Source organism: Microdochium trichocladiopsis (genome assembly GCF_020744255.1).
Source record: "Microdochium trichocladiopsis strain MPI-CAGE-CH-0230 chromosome Unknown B0I36scaffold_12, whole genome shotgun sequence".
In the NCBI taxonomy this organism is placed as follows: Eukaryota; Fungi; Ascomycota; class Sordariomycetes; order Xylariales; family Microdochiaceae; genus Microdochium; species Microdochium trichocladiopsis.
This window is the reverse complement of record NW_025763555.1, coordinates 652,170-665,259: the sequence shown is the minus strand read 5'-3', so window position 1 is coordinate 665,259 and position 13,090 is coordinate 652,170. Positions and strand designations below refer to the sequence as shown.

The following is a 13,090-nucleotide window of genomic DNA, read 5'->3' as shown; positions in this document are numbered from 1 at the left end:
ACGGGCTTATTTTTCAACCGTCCTGTCTTTGACCTCAGCTTCCCGAAAGACGTTCTGCCAGGCAAGTGGTGGGTGAGGAAGAACAACAAGGGCATGAACCTCCGGCCGATGACGGCCCACACCGATGGGTTGCTTCACGATCTTGCTCAGCTGAGTAGGTATTTTGGGTTACCCACTTGTGTTGCGCCACAGCATCTTCCCATTGAGGCCCCCGTCATTGCGGGCACGCAACACGACGTGCAGCAATATGTAAAGCAATATGAACCTTTGCCCCGAGGGCCCGCTGCTGTTGCTGGTCGGAGCGTGGCCTGCCGGAGCAGCATCCCTGGTAGTCTGCAGGGGCAGGCCACGCCAATCCGCACCATTCCGCCAACCCTTGCCACTCTGATTCGTCCAAGATAGCCAAGGATTGCGCAAGCTCGACGAAGTGAAGAGGCGGTCGCCTAGTTGGACGTCTTGCTTGAGAGCTAGCACAAGAGCTTGTCAAGCGGGCAAGCATGCAGGTCGTGCTCGTGTCTGTTCGTCGTCGCCGTTGACTAACGCGCAGATCCCGGGGCGCCAGCAGCCCGCCTGGGTAAGACGATACAGGGCGGATACGGTCTGAATGGGAAGTTGGCGCACAATGCTGCCTTTTGTTTCCCAGGAATGACTGATTGGAAGGAATGGGTCCAGACGGCTCAAGTGGACGTCTGTGTCGGCGCGATTGATGAGCCTGCCGGTGTTCGGAGAAGTGATCTGGAGCACAGTACTTGGAGCTTTCTGACGAGCTCGTCACGCTGTACAAAGACCTGGCTCTCGCTGATATGCAACTCGGCGAAGAAGGCTATCATGTTAGTGGCCATTGCGAAGATTGTCTCGCCCAAGGTATGACTGAGCGGGCTGTCGATGAGGAACAGCGGTCAATACTCCATTTTTCGACTGTTTCAACGAGCCGGTAGGAGGATTGAGTGACTTCGAGGTGGAGGTTTCATCATGGAGGGTCACTAGGGACAGGAAAGAAAGCAGACACGTTGGCAAGTGGTACGCCGAAGGATAGCATTCACCGCTGCACACCCCAAACGCGTGGCCTTCGCTATGCGCGCGAACCCAATCGCACCTTTGTGATTTGAATTCTCAGAAGCCAGAGTATTGTCAGGTGAAGTCATGGGCCATTGTTCAAGAAGCGGGCGCTTGGGTGGTCTGTATCGCTAACCAGCTCTCCCTGTTGGTCTCTGACTCAGACGTAGCCCAGTTGCGCATCGAAAGACTTCCAAAGGGGCGAGAAGTACGACTCGAGCAGCATGGGCCGTCACTTGGGCCTGAAACTTGACTCTACGTTGTGGGCATGTGTCCAATCAATCACAAAACTGTTTCGTTCAAGTCTAGTTGATAAATGCTATGCCACATCTGCCTCGCGGCAATGCAAAGATATAGCAGCCCACGATGGCTCAAGCCTGGAATTGGGGTTGTGGAAAGGGCGGTAGCGTCATAAGAGGATGCCTTTCGTGGAGTGCCCGATGACTTAAACAGTCCAATCAGGAGACATGTGATGCGACACAATCATACCCAGCAAGAAAACAAGACTGCAAGGGGTGTGGCACTTTCTGACTTTTCCAAGTCGTGGAAGCATTCCCTTCTTCATCCTCAGGCTCTGCAGCCAGCAGACGGCGTTTGCCCTCCAGACTAGTTTACCTCCGGACAAGCATAGGGGAGTCCTTGCGCATTCCGCGATGCCGCCGTGCGGCCAGCCACTGGGTTCACAGCACGAACCACATTCATGACGTCTGTGGTGCATCGTGCATCGTGCGTCCGTCGTGACCCAGGGAGACTGCTGGAGCATGCGTGTACCAAGATCGTTTTCATGCTTAGTGTTGGATTCAGGGACCTTCAATTCCTCGAGGCACGCGCGAAACATATGTACAGCCTTGTGCTGTTTGACTACAATTTTGCTTCTCGTGCGCCGTGCGTTTGACATTGTTGCGTGATCGATGGCTGTCTGGGCTGAGTCGGCCCTGTTCGTCTGGAGATTAGTTGGTAATCGCAAAGAGATGCCATCTAGTGTTTCTGTATTTCTCTTAGGTTGCATTGACTTGTCCATGGGCGAGTGTCTGATATCGTCTAGCTATGTAGTCGGACTATGGGTGTTGCTGAGATGGATGGCGGTATACACACTTACATTACTTGCGACTTCTTATGCCGAGTGTGTCTAGCATGACAATCCGACAAGTGGCTCTGCTGATACTCACAACATCCAGACGCTGTGCTACAAATTCAGTGGACGACCTCAGACGGGCTGACGATCGCGGGTCAGCCTGCCTTGTCTCGACATGACGCAGCGCTGCTGGTTCAGGGGTACGCCACGGCGCCATGAAGGAACAGCTCGGCATGATGTGGCAGCCGCATATTGGCTACCGCAGGGCAGTCAAATGTACACATTGGACGTTATCTTTCGCCATTGCAAATGCGCCGGTGAGGCCGAGGAGACGGATGACTGCATGCCTCACGGACACTTGGCAGGGAAATAATGGGCCATCCCTAATGCCTCCGCTGGTAGACGCGGAGGCGCAGAGGCCAGACAGTGCAAGGCAACGTGCACACTGGACTATTGCACAATGCACATACGTGCAGGCATGTGCATTGGACGTGGTAGTGACTTCGTTCGCGCAAATCGTACTCGTACTTTGACATGGCTAATACTGTGCAGATGTATGACCCTGCCCTGCTAGGCTCGTCTCTTTCCTACGCTCGTCGCTGGTCGCGTCATTTACCCAGCCGCTTATCGAGCAGGGATCCAGATTGGTTGTGGGTGCAATTGTTTGGCTTCCAGAGTAGTGCAGCTCATGCCAGGGTCGATGTGGGGATTGACCCTGGGCGATTAGCGCCACAACCCATCTTGAGCAACCATCCGCAAAGAGGTGGTGCATGCACCTGGCGCCTCGTGCTGGGTTTGGCTGAGCCGAGGGCTGAGGTGCCACGCGGTTTGATAGTGGGCGCGTTGGATCTGTGCACAACTCGGTGTATGCTACTCATGCCCTGTTCCAGCCACCCACAGTAGTCAGCGAAGTAGGCAGTCTCAAGGCATCGTTCATACGTCGCTGACTTCGACGCGGTGAGGCAATTGACAGGGAAGCGCAACGCTGACCTCCGTACTTCCAGGTTCTGTCAATTGTCCGCGCCACCAGTTGCTCCCGTCAATGTGTAGGTCACGTGCACGCGCGACATGTTGGTGTTGGCCGTTACTAAATCGGGACGTGCTTGCAGCGGGCCTCCAAGGTTTCGTGCCAGCGGCCAGGTGGGGCCACGCAGCATTTGGACAGCAGGGAGGGAGGGCCCAGCCGCCCATAAAGTGGTTGCAGGAACGCGCTTTGCGCGCTGCTTCTTAATTGCCTTCTTCCCACCTCATTCTGTCGCCACTCGAGGGACCACCACCCCTGCCTCCAGCCGCTTCTTCTCCACATCTGCCTCTCAACCTAGCAACGCTGAACTGGCACTGCGGACGAAAGCATAATTGACGATAGCTCAGTGGAAGTCATCTCTGATCGACATTGAGCCTCCTGGGCAGATTCTCAACTGCAGGTATGTGAGTAAACGCCGGCAGCAGTACGCCGCCATGACACCACTCCCTAAATCCCGTGCGTATTGCTATACAGTCCTGTTCGATCGTATTATTTGTCAATTTTGATCTTCAAATTTTCCGGATCTCACCACAGAGAAGCACATGGCCCCGCAGGACTGGCGAATGTGTCCAGCTCCCTTGCGTGCGTCCCTGTCCGTTTCGATTCGATCGGCATGACTAACAAGCATCGATGGTTATAGTAGCCCAAGCGCTCCCAATGCGACAAACAATAACAAAGCCTCGATTCTCAACAACTTCAACCCCGGCGACTGCAAATCACGACCCCAAGACGAATGTCTGCCACACCCTCACTCCCAGCTCGACATCCACCATGACTACAAATATGCCTCCGAGCAAGCGCGCAAGGATGCGACGCGACCACACCGTTCCTGAGGCACGCTCCCTCAACTCTACGATGCTACGACACCCAGGCACATCACTGTTTACCCGCCCTATCTGCTGGACACCATTGCATTCACAGCTGCTGGGCGTCAGCTTCTCTCAACAACCAGACCAGCGCACTCCCATGCCTGCAAACACTTCTTCGCCACGCAGATCGCGGCGCAGATCGCGGCGCATCCCGCCAACTGTTGTCAAACTTCAACACAACCTCCATGCGCTTCTCACAGTGGAAAAGGAACAACCCTTGCCTCACTTAAAGACGCGCGCTCTCAAAGAAACCCTCTCGACCTTGTTCCCATCACATCTGTCCTGCCCAAAGACGTCTGCCGATCTCGACCTTCGCTTTGGAAGTCGATGCTATGCGAAGGCTGTCAGGGCGCAGGCCATCTGGAAATACCCGGATTCGGGATCTTCGTCTTTCGACTCGGCTGCCACGTGCTCTGATAGATCCGCCAGCCAGCCCTTGTCGTCGACGAGCTTCAGCAGTCCTGTAAGTCGTGCCTTGCTCCAATACTTCAACCTTGCGCAGTGACACTGATCTCATGATTGTAGACGCAAGATCATCCCGTGCTGGTTTATATAAATCGGAGCCATCTCGAACACATTCGGCGCAAATGGACCAAGATACCGAAGGGGCCGAACGGCTCAAGCAACAAGCCCGTGGAGCAACTGCACGCCTTGCGCTGTAAGAAGCTTATGCCCAGCAACATGGACGAGGACCAGTACTTTGTTGCTGCCATTATCGCGCTCGCTCAGCAAGCTGTCTATGCCGATGTACAGTCTCGGAGGACGCTTTTCATCCCCAGAGACGTCGAAGTCCGCGTCATCACAGTTTCTGAGGAGGAAGAGTGCTTCATCGTCTACTCCGCGGTCGTGCCCGCTGCACACATAGAGATGTTCGATGAACCCAACAAGGCGCCCAAAAACCCTGCAGACATCCACATCAAGCACACCCGAGTACCCGTATGGCCGGTGCTCGGCTTGAAAGAGCGCCTTGGTCATGTACTGGGTCGGGACGTGGTTGGTGACTTCAACGTAAACGGCATGGACACGTATGAAGACGAGCTCCCGCCCTGTCCGGAGAAACGTTCGGCCAAACGGCGGTGTGAAATTCTACCAGAAGTTCTGAACGTGAGCCTTTCAGAAGATCCCAATGCAGGCAGCCCTGATCACAACGACAACAAGGCGAAACGTCCGCGACTGCCAAAGAGAAGAGCTGGGCTCGTCCGATGAAATCCAATTCTCCTACAATGTCCCGATGGAGAGGCGAGTCTTCTGACTCTATTCTCGGCTACACAACGTCTTGCAGGCCTCACATGAGACACGAAATGCGACACTAGATGATTGCATGGCATCGCTTGCATGCAAGCATAGAAAGTTAGACATCGGGCAATCCATTTGCATTCGAAAGCCCTATACTGGATGGAGAAAGAGTTGTTCGGCGTTTATTCGGCTTTACCATGATGGAGAGGTTATGGCGAGAACGAAATACCCAAGGCGGCATGACCCGGTGTATGAGACGAGCACGATGCATAGACGTCAATTTCACGCATATACAACTCTAGAAACAATACACTAGACGATCAATGAAGTTCAAGAAGAAGGCTGCCCCGTCCAACTCCCACCTGCACGCTCGCAAGCTCACATCATTCCATGGCACTGCTCCGGCCCATCGATTGCGATTCCGATTGACCTGCACCGTCACGCCTTTGGCAGTACTTGACGCTGAGGACACACTGACGTCTACGGCAAGCCGGCATGCGCTGCACACCTTGAACCGCACACCGTCTCCGAAACCCGCAACCCGCAACCAGACACACCGGACGAGTCGCACCATTATCCCTGGTAGACAGCACGACCAGCGGGATTGACGACATCAGGAACGCACGGGTAATGCTCGTCGATGGCTGTATTTGCAGTACTCATGCCAAAGGCAGCGGACGACGACCCTAGCCACAGCTACGAAAGTCCTTCAGCATCAAATCATGGCCAAACTCAGCGATGGCCAAAGTCAGCATTGCTAAGGACGGTGCAGACAGAGGTCACGGTCGAGGATCATGAAGCGCGATGAAGGACTGCTGCTGCCCCCATTAGCCGCAACCAAGATCTACTCTTTCGACCACAATGCTCTTGCCCGACCCAGCCTGCGGCTCGTGAAACCGCGTGTACCACTCGTCGATGCCAAGATCGCGCTCTCAGCCTTCAGTAGAGCAGCAGCCCTGTTGCACAGCGTGATAGCTCCCGGCAATCGCACAATTGGCAGTTCAAGAAGAGACGACATGCACACGCTGTGTTACCACGTCAACTCGCACCAGGTCGTGCCCAAGCATTTGTGTTCAGCCATGAGGCGTATGAAGCGTCTGACGCCAACAGCGATAAGAGTTAGTCCGTCGATACGAACTGTCGGCATGCCGAACACAGGACTCCATGCCACCCAACACTCCTACTTCCTGCCCAAGACATTGCAACGTGGCGAGACGCGCCGAGACTAAAGGCGGCGACAGCAGCGAGCAAGAAGGAACATGGTCTCGCCAACACGTAGAGCACTGCGGACGGACTCACGACAACGGCACCTTCACCGGTCTTTTGATCAAGCTCGCTCACACGGGCGAATTGATTGCATCACTAGCCATGAGGCGGTGTTCACGAACATCCACGGCAACCATCTCAATCAGGCCCGGCACATTGATGGCACGGGTCGACAGCCCTTCACATGACACTCTTGTACCTGAAAACCGCGATAGGACGTTGCACGGTGAACGCACCACCGATCCTGGCATCGCGAGCGTTGGTGTTGATGAGAAGCATCACTCTGCCGGTGCCCTTTACATCAAAAGAGCTCCAGACATCAAGTATGAACATTATCAAGCCTGGTTGCTCTAAACCTAGCACTCGCTCAGTGCGGAGGCGGCCACCAAGAAAACTTGCAGCAGCGACCACTTGGCTTCTTGGCAACTGCATCTGCGCGTGACGGTGAGGCGATACTCTAAGAAGGCTTTGGAAAACGACCGAAGGCGGAGGAGAGTAATAAGCCTCCGTATGTCTGATGCTGCCACATAAAATCTGTAGACCTTGGAATGCGCCACCAAGGTCGATGGTCTATTATTGGATCGTGAGTTATCATCGGGGTGACCGTGATCGCAATCGAAGCCGAGGACGACGGTTGACGATTAGAGAGCTGTCACTGCGCGCTAGGTCGACGGGATCCTGGGCTTGGAGAGTGGCCATGTGGGTTTCAGTGAAAGTACCCTGTGATTGGAAGTCAGCCAGATAGGCGTGGTTGTGTTTGATTTGATTGATTGATTGCTTGTGTGTGCGTTTGGACGATCAGGGCAACACACTATGGATAAGTCGATATCCACAAGTTGTTCCGCTCTCTGAACCTGTACGATATACCGGGGCTCGTAATCATGCAGGGACGGCAAAGGGTGTGAAAGTGCCTGGCTGGCTGCTGGACAGTCCTGGTGTCCACGGAAGAATGGGCTGCCCTTCCAGCAGTTTCATTGGCTTGACAATGAGATAGAGTTAGATATTCACAAAGAAGTAGCACAACAGCGTCTTTGTGGCACTTGCCAGACTACGAGATAAGTAGGTCGACAGAGCCAAGGCTATCGACATCGCAGTTCACGTGTTTAGACGCTCGCCTTACATCTCGTGTAACCGGAAGAGATCCCCCAACACGCACACACATTCCGGCTTTGCCCGATCACCTGAGCACGAAGGAGGAACAGCGCTGAAGAGATGAATTGCAACAGCGAAGGTGTCAGCCGGGCTGGAGGGGCGGATAAGTGTTATACAACAGCGACGCAGTGTGGCTCGATGTCAACGAGCGCGTGCTACGGAGCGGCGACCCCTGTAGTTCGACACCAGGGAAAACACTAACTTAGAGGGCAGAACATGTAGAGATGAGCTTTATCGAGTAGCCGCAACGAGGACGTGTATGCACAAAGATCATACGGGGTCTCGCTATTTTACTCTACGAGTCTTGGTTCAGCGTCGAGTCCCTGCAGGTGGACGTGGGCCGTCAAACACCTTTCTGTCAGTAGCAATCCAGATTTAAACATGAGAATCAATCGAAGATCTCACCACACAACGGACTAAATTGCACGGTCGTAATTCCTCCTGTTGGTCTCGTGTTAAGACATGCAGTGCTCTCAAGTGCTGGAGGACAACAGATGCTGATCACCGACCAGTACTCCTGCTGTTTTCATCCTTTTGGCTTTATCCGGGCGCTTGGAGATGTGCGGTCGATGATGGAACTTTCACCCAGAATATCGGGTTCTTGGATACGTCGTCTCGCCATTCAGCGCAGCGTCGGATTGTTGAGGGGATGGGAAGACTGTGGCAAATGCAAGGGACACATTATAAATGACTACGCTGAGAGACAGCCCACGCTCCAGAATCCGGTCAACAGTGCAGCGGTTATCCGTTATCTCGCCGCCGCGTCTAGCGTCGCCTGCAGGATTTCTGCGACGTTCCCACGAGACAAAGAGAACCCTTCCGGTTCAGTCTCAAATTTTGCCCTGTGTGTTTTGTGGCGTAGCAAGCTATGTCGTCTTGCAGAGCGTCTTCGTGCCTGGTTGGTTGGCCTTGCATATTGTTGCTTTTATTGGCCACGTCGCCTGATTAGTGCAAGGAGTTCCTGGATAAAGTGAAGGGGTGCTGCAAGGTGGAGGGTTGTTTTGCAACCAGCCCCCTGCAGCTTGGATCACGCCGTAGCACCAACCCATAGCGTGTTGTGTCGAGGAAGTTATCTTAAGGGCCAAGTGAGCCAGCTTTTCGCCGTGAAGGTTTTCATTGTTTAAAGCTCTGGTCCGTTCCACCGTGCCTCATCTCTACAAAAAAAACTGTCATCCCCCACGAGTGTGTGTGAGTTGATCTCTGGTGCTCCTGCGGTTATGTCTCATATGATCTCACTGCCCAGGATTGCAAACCTTCTCCACAAACAGCTCTGCCTGACCTCTGCGACCTCGTACGTGTAGCGGACTCGACCTTGGCCGTTCAGGACGGACAGACCACAGTCTTCAATGCAGCTGCCAAACGAAGTTCGGGCAATTCACTGCAATCATCAACAGGCCAGTAAGCGAAGCCAAACCATGGTCGGATGCCCTGGAACGTCCTCCGAGTTTCAGTTGAACTCGAGAAATGACGCGGCGCAGATGACACTGCCCAAGGTACTCAACAGCCTCAGCGCAGTCACCTTTGCCCACTGTGCAGGAAATGTGCTCCCTGAACACCAATACGAAATTTGATCACGCCCCTTTCATGGCCTGAACCATCTCTCAGCGATGTCAGCGGCCCGGATGACCCACTTACGCGAAGCTTCAACCATGGCCGGCGGCTGGAAAAAGTCCTCTTGTGCCCTCGGCAATCCCTTGGTGCGCTTCAGACTTCTCTCTCGGCAGTACACGACAGTTCCTGAATCCCAACGCTCTTTCCGGTCTCCTCAGCAACAGCCGTCGCCGCCAGGGGATGACCCGAGGAAAGGACGGACAAAGCCCAAGGGAACTCACTGCAATGTCAAGTATCTCTCCGAGGAATAGGACTGTATTCGGTACTACAAGATTGACCTCAAGGAATCTTGGAATGGGGTCCTCGGGAGCTTCAAGCCTTTCCAGCAGAGATTTCCTAAGAAAAACTTGACCGCAGGGTTTAAGGTCTTCAAGGCGTCCACTATCGCGAGAACCGGGCCATTCCAAAGCCGCAGGGTGGGACCAGTGGTCGAAAAGTATGCTTCCTCCCCAACGGGCACATACTTGCACACGCTTGCAAAGTGCGTGAGCAGAACGAGTACAATTACATATATGGGCTCATCTACCTATTCCCTGAGAGGGCCAAGAACTACCCCTGGGTGCGTCCCGAACACCGTCAGTTCGCTACTCAGCTGAGTATGACCACATTCTTCACCTTTGCTAGCAACCTTTGCTAGCATCCATTTGCTGACCAAGGACGTAGACATTGAGAGGACTCAGGAGAGGGCACAAGCCAAAAGACAGGCTATGAAGCGCGGCGCTTGGGTGATGGCGGAAAAGAATAGCTGCATGTGTTGTGAACGCTACGATCGAGATATGGATTGTACAAGTGTTTGAAGCAATTGAAAACGAGATCTGAGACACTTGACTTTTGCAACACCATTCCCATTGAGCAGATAAAGCAAACAGATCGACTACTAGATCTTGATCAGACTGCACCTGAACTTAGTGACTGTGGCTCCTCTACCACTGATTCACTATGCCTAGTACTTCGACAAGTGATCGGCCCTAAAGCGCCTTCTTGGACTTGACTTGATAGTACATGCCAGAAGGAGGCCAGAAATGTCAAAACTGATTAGTATCGGGTATATTCTGGACAACTTGGGGATTTCCACCCACTGCTTCGGTGGTTCTCTCACAGATCGCTCTTCGCTCGAGAAGAGAGCCCTGTTGCGGCGCGTGGAAATGCGTAGTATCTGCATTGGAACTAAGTCCCATGTACGATTTTTGTCCGCTTAAGGACTAACGGGGATGTCAGGCTATAGTTTGCGTTAGTGTTGGCGTTGTATAATAGTCAGCAAGACGAGCATTTCAAGCACCAAGTCACACTGGCTACTGATATAGCACCTCTCTTGCTGGCCAGGCCTCCCGCTCATCAAACAATGGAGTCTTCTGGCAACATAGTGAGTTACTCAACCAGAATGGGCAAGATGCTAATAACAGAGCGTACATGTTCCTTCTCGGTCCTATGATCGCAGAAATTGCCACCTTACTCAAGCCGCTGATCTGCTTGAACAACCCGAAGATCATCAAAAAAGTCGGGCCAGTTTTCGTCCCTGCTCATCTGAGATGACCACAGCGCGAAATACTGTCGACTCTCCTCAACAATCATCTGCCGCTCCCTCGCGAAATTTGAGCTTCTCGAACTATCTAAACCAGGAATACCACGCCACTGGAGCGTTGACCAGGCATCCAGACCCGCTAGGCCACAACTCTGCATTGTTGTGGTCCAAAAGAGGTCCTCCTCCACGGTGCTCTGCGTAGTGAGGACAGCAGCACCGTGTAGCGCTGTTCGCCACTTCATCTGCCATGCTTTATTACTTGACAGATTGAGAAGTTCTTGCTGGAAGATTTTCCTTAACGTCGCAGACGTGGCGTGCTCTGGAGTGATATCTGTTTGAGGGCGAGCGTTTATTGTGGACTGACCCAATTGTTTAGCAAAAGGGGCTAGGGTCGGCATAACTTCTGACAATGGCGGCCACCGTGCGAGGTACATGCGCCTTACTTCAGCTGAGTAACATGGCCGGTTCACGCCCGGATTCAAGCATGCCCTCCTGCTGGACTTGAATAATTCTCCATATATGGCTATGTGGCAGACCATGTCAGCCGCCATCCCTGTTTCGTGCAGCAAGTTCTGGTGTTGCCGATCGCCTTGAGTTTGCGCCACGAAGGCCACAATTCGGCTCAATGTCCAGGCCATGCGCCGGCTGGATACCCCGGGGCCGCTGTTACTGCTGCTATCATCGACACACAGGTCGCGAAGGTCAGCTAGGGTCAACCCTGCCACTTCCAGGGCGAGCATTAAGATTCCTCGAGAGCCATGTTGAAAGGCACCTTGGAGTCTTGTTGTACGCGCAAGGTCCCCGACAGCCCAGTCAGAGACCTGACCTGCAACCGCCAAAGCGAGGGTATGAACCCACGGCCGACTCCCCCATGCCTTTGACTGCTTGAAATCTGACCGCACAGCAAGCGCCAGAATTGTTCTGGGTGAGATTCGTTCGAGAGCAGCGTACAGAGCCCTGCACGTGGCCTGTAACTGTATCAGTGTTCGAAGATTGTCGAAATATGCCGGCAGAAAGGTTAAAATGTCGAGAGGAAGACCGAGCAGGGACATTGTGATGTGCGAGCTCCGCTTGTTGAGAGCAATGAGAGATTGTAGGTCCTTGAAGCAGCCTATCTACCGTGGGCCAAGCTATATATTTGGGACGGTGCTTTCGAGCAAACTTTGCCTAGTCGCCACTTGACTGTCATTCCTTGGTGACATAATAGCATAAGCGCTGCCGGGTGCGATTCAGAGGCATAACGTAAGAACACCTGCCCAAAACTAGGAAAGTTTGCTCTGCAGGCGAATGAGCACGGTTCTTCATACGGTGTTGAAGCATCTGGCCCACGCTTAGACGCTGATTGTTCGTCTTGCTGTTTGGTATCCTCATCAATGTTTTCTAGTACTCATTTGCCTCCGGACAAACACTTTAAACAGCACTGGGAAATCTGATCGACGAGCTATTCCCCTTCCACCCTCGACGCGGAACCCCGAAGGTCACTCTCTTGTCTGGCCATGCCATAGACAGTGCCGTGGAGTCCACGAATCTACATGAAGGACTCACCACTGATGTTATCAGGCAGGAGGGCGGAGAGTTTAGTGGTTGCAAACGAGAACACGCGTCATTCAACTATACGGACGACTCTCGTGCAGCCATGTAACAGTAGTACCCTAGAGCCCGCACCTTCGACGAGACCTGCCTACTTCACCATAATGAGCTGACTTTGCGGACGCCAGGCCATTCCCGATTCTCGAGTCGGGGACTCAGGGCCATAACTCCTAGTGGTATTGTGAGACATTGGAGGTAGATGTGTAGTAGATGGGGAGGCTGGTTAGTGATGACAGGGCGACCACGCTTGTCTTGCAGAGATGACATCTGACATCCGCCCTCAGATAACGAAAATAAAGATTGCTGCTATTAATGGCAAGTCGGAAGCTTTGACTTTGAAGCAAGCACGCTACGCTAAAGATACTGGGACTATCGGTTCGTTTGCTGTCGTAGGAATCCTCATGCACCTTGGAATGATACATACAGACGGCCATGCATGAACTCATTCCAATTTCGCTTGGGATTCATATTGGGATTTTGAGGTTTGAGCACTGCAGTGTGCCTTCAGAATCCAGTTCAGGCAGCAGAAAACCCCGTGCCGCATGGTGACCTCCAGGGGCTGAATTAACTGTTGGCGCGGCTTTACCACCAGTACGCACCATCCAACGTGGACACCCGAACTCGACTTATCGAGGTGTTGGATTTCTTGATGCTCGTCGAGCTTCTCGGCGGAAGTGGCGGCTTGGTCG

At 53.4% G+C, this 13,090-nt stretch overlaps 4 protein-coding genes across 4 annotated transcripts; 3 read left to right on the top strand and 1 right to left on the bottom strand.

Moving 5' to 3' along the window:
- Positions 1 to 645: 645 nt before the first annotated feature.
- Positions 646 to 1,951, top strand: B0I36DRAFT_355040 (uncharacterized protein; the record flags this gene model as incomplete). The annotated part of the gene is made up of 2 exons (XM_046157389.1): positions 646 to 864; positions 1,688 to 1,951. The coding sequence occupies 2 exons, from the start codon at positions 646 to 648 to the stop codon at positions 1,949 to 1,951; spliced, it is 483 nt and encodes a 160-aa protein (XP_046005825.1).
- Positions 1,952 to 3,376: 1,425 nt separating this feature from the next.
- B0I36DRAFT_277477 (uncharacterized protein) lies at positions 3,377 to 5,585 on the top strand. Its single transcript, XM_046151420.1, has 3 exons — positions 3,377 to 3,555; positions 3,796 to 4,487; positions 4,550 to 5,585. The coding sequence occupies exons 2-3, from the start codon at positions 3,813 to 3,815 to the stop codon at positions 5,228 to 5,230; spliced, it is 1,356 nt and encodes a 451-aa protein (XP_046005824.1). The 5' UTR covers positions 3,377 to 3,555; positions 3,796 to 3,812; the 3' UTR covers positions 5,231 to 5,585.
- A 669-nt stretch (positions 5,586 to 6,254) lies between these two features.
- B0I36DRAFT_43685 (uncharacterized protein) lies at positions 6,255 to 6,962 on the top strand. Its single transcript, XM_046162861.1, has one exon. The coding sequence runs from the start codon at positions 6,425 to 6,427 to the stop codon at positions 6,878 to 6,880; it is 456 nt and encodes a 151-aa protein (XP_046005823.1). The 5' UTR covers positions 6,255 to 6,424; the 3' UTR covers positions 6,881 to 6,962.
- A 4,327-nt stretch (positions 6,963 to 11,289) lies between these two features.
- B0I36DRAFT_355038 (uncharacterized protein) lies at positions 11,290 to 11,863 on the bottom strand (the record flags this gene model as incomplete). The annotated part of the gene is made up of 2 exons (XM_046157388.1): positions 11,290 to 11,334; positions 11,465 to 11,863. The coding sequence occupies 2 exons, from the start codon at positions 11,861 to 11,863 to the stop codon at positions 11,290 to 11,292; spliced, it is 444 nt and encodes a 147-aa protein (XP_046005822.1).
- Between the last annotated feature and the right edge of the window lie 1,227 nt (positions 11,864 to 13,090).